An 8,338-nucleotide genomic window follows, 5' to 3' on the forward strand; every position below is an offset into this window, starting at 1 on the left:
CCATGCATAGGTGCCCGCACCATCTTCTACACACACACACACACACACAGAGGCATGCGCACCTGCTCTATACACATCATCCCTACCTCATACACACAAGCTGCACGGGCCAGACATTATGTCTCTCTGTGACTCAGGGGGTCAGGGATCGCCCACGGGTCTGAACCGGGTCTGACTGCCAGAGTCCAGGCAGACTCTTGGGAGGCATAAGCCTGTCCTCTAGCCTTGGCCTCCACACCCCCGTGTGATAGGATTACGAGACCGGGCAGCCAGAGATCTCTGGCGGCCCACATGTACCTGCGGAACACAGAAGCTGACAGGTGCGGGGAGCCTCAGACACCACTGCGCCCCAGTGTGGATGGGAAGGGCTTCCTGGAGGAAGAGAGCTGTGGCGGTCTAGGTTTAAAGCTGGGAGTGGGGAGTGAGAAGGGCATCAAGAAAATCTGGAGAAAAGTGTCTAGTGAGGGCAAAGGGAAACAAGGGCAGCTGGAAGGCCTAGGTGGGGCTCTACTAACCCAGACCAGTGCCGCCCACCTAGACAAAGACTTCAGATCATCCTGGCCTCCCTAGTATGGGCCTGATGTCCGGGTAGCTTCCGCACCTCTGCAGCTACTCCTCGGCCAGGCTCCTCTCCGTACCCCAAATCCTCTCTTTCTTCTCCAATAATGATTGAGGGCTCTAGCTGGTGTTCCGACACATAGGTGTACTTCTGCAGGGAGCTGGAGCCAAAGTTCCACGCTGATGCGCTGGTCTCAGTTTCCCCAGATGGGGCTGGGTGACTCCCATGGCCTTATGGGACGGTGTGAGAGGCCTTGTGGTTACCTCTCAGTCCTCCAATGCCTGCTTCTGCTTATCCATCCGATGCGCATCTACCGCCTCAGCACCCAGTCCACATCAGCTGCGTAGGCACCCGCGAGGCACGCCCACCGCCATGCGTGTGTTCATGGCCCGCCTCTGCTTCCACGTCACCACCCCTCGTCTTGACATCATGAGTGGAGAATGGGCATTCCAGCCTAGATGGTCAGTCGTCGGATCTCTGGTTCATGAAAACCCGTGGGTGGACAAGGCCTGGGTCCCATGGGTCTGCTTCCGGCTCTCCCTCTACGTGTAGTGGGCTGGGTCCCCCTTGGGTCCGAAAGGGTGAGTCTGTGGCTCTGTGACATCCTCCCCATGTGAAATCTCTGCTTCACGTGGAGAGGGAAGCCGTGCTCAGAGAAGATAGGAGGGAGGCCACATGAAGCCTCCATTTCCTGCCTGGTTGTGGTAAAGGCTGCTCCTGCGGTCCCCGGGGCCGGCCGGGTCCATCAAAACTGATTATGTCTCTGCCTCTTCTGAGCGCTCGGGGCTCCGTGAATCTGAGTCGAGCGTCCCCACGGCTGCCACAGATCCGGCGACGGATGGGAGCGGAGGAGGAGGAGAAGGAGGAGGAGGAGGACTGATGCTTTGTGCCCTTCCTAGTAAAATGTCCCTAAAATCCTAGGGTGAGCCGAGCAGAGAGGATACCCTGTGTATCAGAGCTTGGTGGTAGAGTGCCCGCCTTCGTGCGTGTGATGCCCCCAGTTCAAGTCCTCTGTACCACATGCACAGAAAAAGCCAGAAATGGTGCTGTGGCTCAAGTGGTAGAGCACTAGCCTTAAGCAGAAGCAGTTTGAGGGACAGTGCCCAGGCCCAGAGTTTAAGCCCTAGGACTGGCATCTGTAGCCTTTCTAGTGCCAGCCTCTCTGATATCTTCCTATCTTCCACGATGGCTCAGATCCCCAATCACAGGTAGGGGACCGAGGCTCAGAGAAGCAGGACAACACACCCCAGAGATTCCCAAGTGTGTGAGAGCCACCCCCACCATTCCTGTCCACGTCTCTCTCTCTCTCTCTCTCTCTCTCTCTCTCTCTCTCTCTCTCTCTTCTCTGTCTCTCTGTCTCTGTCTCTCTCTCTCTCTCTGCTACCACCCACCACCTGACACCCACCGCCTGGTTGTGGTCCTAGGTTCAATTCCAATTCTACATCAACAGAGGACCACAGACAGATCACACCTTCAAAGATCACGGCACCCACCGCACATTTCGCTTCTCTTCTCCTCCAAACCTCCCTCCGTGCCCTGACGACTCACCTCGAACATGCCCTCACCGTGACCTCCCAGCACGGGTGAAAGCCAGAGGCCCCGCTCCCCATGCCCACATGGCCAGCTGATCCAATTCAAAGAGGCCCTCCCACGCTCGTGCCCTCCGAGCCCACGGACTCCACAGAAACCTGGGCAGCTGAGGTTATTAACCAGAACCTCTGAAGCCGCCCTGCCCCAGCCCTGCCCCCCCACCAAGAGCCCAGAGCAAGAGATCACTGCTAGCTTCTGCCCAGCCCTGCTCTGGGACTTCCAAGTCACTGCCCGCTCTGCCTGCCGTGAGGCTGTCCCAACATGATACCTCACACTCCCACGATGTGGGGTGGCACTGAGGGAGGAGAATCTGACGAGGACAGCGGTATCAGTCAGGCACTGAGGGAGGAGAATCTGACGAGGACAGGGGTATCAGTCAGGCCTCGGTGGTCTTGGAGGAGCTGCTGGGGCGGGAAGTCTCCAGGTGGCTAGCACCCAACATAGGGGGTTGCCAACACAAGCCAGGGAGACTAGAGCAGGGGTCCCTGGGGTGCCCGTCCTCACCGCAGGCCTCTCTAGTGTGCTGTGTGGAAGGGTAGGTAGACCTGCATCCAGCTGTCCATCGTGGATAAACAGCTTTAGAAAAAAAATACTCTCCAAAAACAAATGAGAAATCTCTTGTGAGACGGAGAGTGTACATTACCTTGGGGGGAGGGTGAGAGGAAGGTGGGAGCAACAATCACTTCCCCTCCAACCCCAGTTTTTGCACGCAATTCTCAGGGCAGCATTACACATTCCAAGGTGGCTTTTAGCACCCTGGGCCAGGGAAGAAAAGACTTGACGAGCAGTCTAGGCGGTGGGGGGGGGGAAGGGGGGTGCGCGGGGAGGGAGGGGGAGAGTACAAGAGGTCTAGGCAGGACCCGGCCAGGCTCCTACGTGCCGGCCTCTCGGTACCCAATGATACTGGAGCGGCGGCCTCGTCACGTCTCAGACACCCTCCCGGGAGCCCCCCCTCGGCCCCACGCATCCCCGCTGGGTGCCGAGCGAGAAGACCATATGGAGGGAATAATAAGACAATTAACTTTCCATTAAAGAATAATATATGTGGGTTTTTACGGAGGCAAGCGACAGCGATCCCAACCCGGCAGCGTATTTCGCGCCCGAACCCCCACCCCCGCCGCCAACCCCGCTGCGCCCCACAGCCCCAGCTCGGGGCGGCCTGCCCAGGCTCCCGGATGACTGGCTGGCGGAGGCGGCCAATCAGGGCCACGACTCGGCTAAGGTCATAGCGAGAGGAGAGTCGGCCCAGATACAGGTAAGGCGATAGGCCATTTCTGTGGTAGCCCGTGGGCCCTAGGGGAGAGCCACCCTGTGTGTCCACTCTCACCCCGGTCCGGCCAGGCGGCCTTCCCTCACCACCCTCAGAAAGGTCTCTTCTCTCCCAGGGTGGTCAAAAACCCATCCTGAGGTCAGCATGCCCGACGGGCCCATCAGCTATTCTTCCTGTCTGCTCCGTCTTCTCACGGGAATCCCAGGACCATCCCCTTGCCCCCTGGCCAGCGGGGAGTCCGCACCTGGCCGGCCCACTGGTGACCTAGGCTTCAGAGAGCAGAGGATCTACCCTCCTCCACACCCTCCCTCCGCACCCCCAGGAACCTGATGAATTATTCATCCCGATCAGCCTCATTATGCAAATCAGCTCAGAGCCCCAGCATATGCTCACCCCCAGGATGGGGACAATATGGTGCTGGTGGGGGAGGGTGGAGATAGATTCCAGAGAATTGGATGGGTCCTGAGGATCTACAGTTCTGTGACCTGTTTGGGGCAAGGGGGGGAACCAGGGATGGGGGTCGAGCCAGGGTACCTGGGAGGGCATGGCTCAGGCTATCTGGCTAATCCCAGGGTCAGACCACCCACCAGGATGCCTCGAGAGCTCGGGTTAGATGCGGCCGGTTAGATGTCTGTGAAGGAGTCTTCACAGACGGGGCACCCTACCCTACCGAGATACGCCTCGGTTTCCAACCTGTAAATGGGCCATGGTGCGCCCCCGGCCGTGCTCCCGTGGGGTGGTGGTGAGGTCAGGAGGAGGAAAATGCCAGGGCCGGGAAAACGCTCCCAAATGCCACGATCTGCGGTTGCTGGCCTCTCGCAGCTGCCAGCCCTCAAAGCTCCAGGCTTCTTGGGGGTGGGGCAGCCGCAAAGATGAGAGGGGGCGGGGAAGGTAGTCGTGGAGGGGACTGGATGCCGGGTGACCCAGTGGCAGACATCCAGGGGCAGCTCAGATCAGCTATGAGGGAGGGGCAGCCCCATCGAGGGCCAGGGCTGTCATCAGCTTGGCCAGTTCCCAATGGTGCCAAGCAGCCAGTGGGGCTCTGCTCTGAGCACCCTCCTGACCTCGATGCCGACATGGGCTGGCACACAGGTCCTCTTGTAAGGGGGACACGGTGTGAGGCTCGGTTGGGTGGACGAGCCGGCCAGTGGCCAACTCCTTCTCGTTCCCACAGGATCGCCTGCTTCCTCTAGAACATTTTACCCATTCCCTGCCCTATCCCCACACCTTGGCAGGGTGCCCTGTGCCAAGAAGCAGTCCCAGAGCTGTCAGCAGGAAGAGGCTGAATAAGCAGGTGAGGAAAAAAACTAGAGCAGGACACAGCCACTGGAGAGCTGGCAGCCCGGGCAGCAGAGAAGCGGGGCCAGGTCTGTGCTGCTCCGCCCGCCTGTGGCTCTGACAGGTTCTCCGCCGCTGGGGGCCAATCCCATTCACCCTCCTGGGAGCACGGGCAGTGCCCTGGATGGTCATCAGGAGCATGGGTGCCCTCCCCGGCGCTGCCTCAAGTCAGCTATGTGATGGTCTGGTCCCGGCGGGGCGGATGAGGCGCACATGGATTAAAGGGCCTAGAACCATCAAGTCCATCCCAAGGGAAGGAGGTGCATTCCATGAGTGGAAACGATCAATGGAAGAACTTTGATTTCTAAGGGGGGGGTGGGTAGGGGTAATATGTGCATCAGCCTATCCACCGCCATTCTCACCACTTCATCCTCAGAGCTGACTTCCCAGCCACGCAAGGGGCAAATGACAACCATCAGAGTCTAGGCCTCGTCCAGGGTAACAGTGCTGGCGCTTCATCTCTGGTCCTCACCCTCCCGGAAGCTCACTCATCTAGATAGAATGAGCTGCATTGTTCTGTTCTCTTGGATAAATGCGCGGGGTCTGGGTGGCCCATGTAAATACAAACGAAAGACGTCCCAGAACTGAGAATTTAAAGTAAGGAGGATCCTATGCCCCTCCAACACATACATCCCACGTCCTAATACAAAACCTAGTAAGAGTGAAAGAAGCATGATCCGAGCAACCACCGTCCCTTCCTCCCCATGTGTGGCTATGCTTGGAGACATCCGCTTAAGAGCCCAGTTGAGGCCAGGCTCCAGGGGCTCACTCCTGTCATCCTAGCAACTCAAGAAGCTGAGAACTCAGGATCAAGGTTCAAAGCCAGCCCAGCAGGAAAGGCAGTGAGACTCTGATCTCCAATAAACCACCAGAAAACCGGAAGCGGCACTGTGGCCCAAGCAGTAGAGCCCTCGCCTTCGCTAGCCTTGAGCTGAAGAGCTAAGGGACAGCACCCAAGCCCAAAGCTCAAGCTCCATGACCAACAAAAAAAAAACTGAATCCTGTTCAGAGCAGCTTTTCATAGGGCACTTTCTCCGGAAGCTGCACTGGCTGCCACATGCGGCTGAGTCATCGAGAGTTCACAGGAAGAGCGAAATGGGGGCTGTTACAATTCAAGACCAGCAACTAAGAATGAAAAGTGCAGAGACCCGGGCCACTGTGGGGAGAACCCGGAGCAAGCCAGTGGTGGTTCGGATCTCTACACCTGGGGGCCCCCCTGCCCCATGGTGTTACTCCCTCATCTAATCAGCCCCCCGTGCACCAGGGGTCCTACATTCATGAGTGACACCGACGTGACCATCACCCATCTTTCCCGGTAGAAGCTGAGTGTGAAGAAAGAACTGAGGACAGCATCTAAGGTTCTCACCCTCTAAGAGCTGACCCTAGCCCTGACCCACAGAGATGACAAGAATGCACAAACCCCGGGGCCTAGACTCTCCATCGGGCCCCGATTGTAACTCTCTGCTGTTTCCATATCACCTATGGGCAGGAAATCCTCACTGATTCCCTACTCGATCCTGCCGAGGACCCCCCCACCCCCCACTCCATCTATCCCACGCACATCCCGATGGAGAGATTCCCCTTGAGTGCCGCCTGTGCCACTCCAAGAGCTCAGGTCCCCGAGCCTCTGAATCTCCACGTGAAAGAGCGACAGCTCAGAAGCCCGTGGCCCGACAGCAACACGTTTAGCAGCCTTCTGGGGGTGACGGATGGTCCGCTCTTCACATTGCTATTTGAAACATTAACATAATCTCCCACGACGAATGTGGTCGGCTGGCGCCTGATCGATCACCGCTCCCGCACCTCCATCCCTCATCCTGCCGCACTGTCAGACACGAGGGCTTTCAAGTGCCCTGAGCCCCCGCCCTAGCCCGAGGCTCATTTGGCCCTGCCAGCTATCCTGCTGGCTTAGAAGCCAGAGGACCTGGGTTTCTACACATGCCCTGGACACTGGTCCCAAGCAGGGAGCAGCCTCAAACACAGAGCCCACCCATCTGGAAAGCTGAAAGCCCCAACATTCTCCCAGCGACAACAGTCATCAGCACCATTTGGCGACCCCTATGTTACCTCAAAAGGGAAAGACCAAGGCTGGGCGCCGGTGGCTCACACCTGTCATCCTAGCTACTCAGGAGGCTGAGATCTGAGGATTACGGTTCAAAGCCAGCCTGGACAGGAAAGTCCATGAGACTCTTATGCCCAATGAGCCACCAGAGAACCAGAAGTGGCTCTGTGGCTCAAGTGGTAGAGCGCTTGCCTTGAGCTGAAGAGCTGAGGGACAGCTCTCAGGCCCAGAGTTCAAGCCCCACGACTAACAGGAAAAAACAAAACAAAACAGGAAAGCTTAAGACCCAAGGGGTCACTGATTCAGGTTTAGGGGCGCCCTATCATGTTGGGGAGATGGTAAGGATATCAAATCTCACTCCTTATTTCTGCATCCTCTCCCCATCTCCCCATCCCTACTTGGAAAAGGATGTGTAGAGGAAAGGCACGCATGCCAGGCTCACCTCACGGAGCTGCTGGACGCCTCCAAAGATCCTCATCACGCCGTCGATCTCTTGCTCTAAGCGCCGGGCCCAGTGCTGCATCCTGTGGGGGAAGGGGGAGAGAGAGAGAGAGAGAGAGAGAGAGAGAGAGAGAGAGAGAGAGAGAGAGAGAGAGAGAGAGAGAGAGAGTCTGCTTAGAGTTGCCACAGCCTGACTCCTGCCGCCCGGTGGGGAGCAGGCAGCCGCTTGCTCAACCCAATTTTCACCAGAGGAGAGACAAAGGTAGGGAACCAGAATGTGCCTCTGAACCCCCTTTGAAGTCTTGCCCCGTAGCTCGGGCACTCCTCCCGTATGGATGGACGGCCAGGGAGAAGAGGGGAGTGTACGGTCGACGCACTAAGGGAGTCGAATAGCTCTAAGGAGCCCACGGGGAGGCTGTTCTTCACTGTAAAGAGCCAGCCCTTGATGTAGCTGCCCTGAACAAGGGAACTTCTGAATAACACGGAGGAGGGAGGTGTGAGATGGGGCCCGAGGAAGGGGAGGGAACACACTGCCCTCACCATAGAATCGCCCTGTATGCCTGGGCGCATCCCTACCTCTCAGGGCCTTATCTGAGTAGTGGTCATGGAGAGCCTCCACCTCAGAGTTCTCTGGAATATACACAGATGTTCTCTGCTGGATGTTCGGCCCAAGCCCACCCACAGGTGGGAACAACACCTCCGCTCTCTTCTGCGGGCCTAGTGGGCCCCTGACTCCACCCAAGCCTGGGTGGATCTCCTTCACACTGATGACACCCAGACCCAACCCAGCCTCCCTACCCCATGTTCTTCCTCAGGCCTGTGGCTGGAGGGCTGGGCCCGTGTCGTCGTGTGTGCCCAGGTCGGTTGGCATGGGAACTCGGAGCAGGAGGCGGGCAGATTGCTAATTACAATTTGCCAAGCTGAATGTCAGGACTGTGATGGGGGAAGGAAATCAACATCAAAAGAAAGAGGTATTAGCTTGGGCTAGCTGCTAGCCGAGCCTCAGCCTGACTCCTGCTTTCACTCCCCACCACAGGGGAAAAATCTCACCCCGAGTCCAGGTGGAGGCCAGGCCGCA

The 8,338-nt window shown here is 57.9% G+C and overlaps 1 protein-coding gene across 4 annotated transcripts in view; it reads right to left on the reverse strand.

The window, feature by feature from the left end:
- The window catches only part of Cacna2d2 (calcium voltage-gated channel auxiliary subunit alpha2delta 2), a 74,092-nt gene extending 66,750 nt beyond the window's left edge, over window positions 1-7,342 (reverse strand). For 2 of the 4 annotated variants that reach the window (XM_070005334.1, XM_070005333.1), the window contains exon 1: window positions 7,262-7,342. In XM_070005334.1, the coding sequence (XP_069861435.1) occupies window positions 7,262-7,342 (81 nt within the window). The remainder of the gene's footprint in view (window positions 1-7,261) is intronic. The other 2 variants (XM_070005332.1, XM_070005331.1) reach the window with 1 other exon arrangement.
- Between the last annotated feature and the right edge of the window lie 996 nt (window positions 7,343-8,338).

This window comes from Dipodomys merriami, unplaced genomic scaffold (genome assembly GCF_024711535.1).
Source record: "Dipodomys merriami isolate MVZ:Mamm:240054 unplaced genomic scaffold, mDipMer1.0.p SCAF_68, whole genome shotgun sequence".
NCBI lineage: Eukaryota > Metazoa > Chordata > Mammalia > Rodentia > Heteromyidae > Dipodomys > Dipodomys merriami.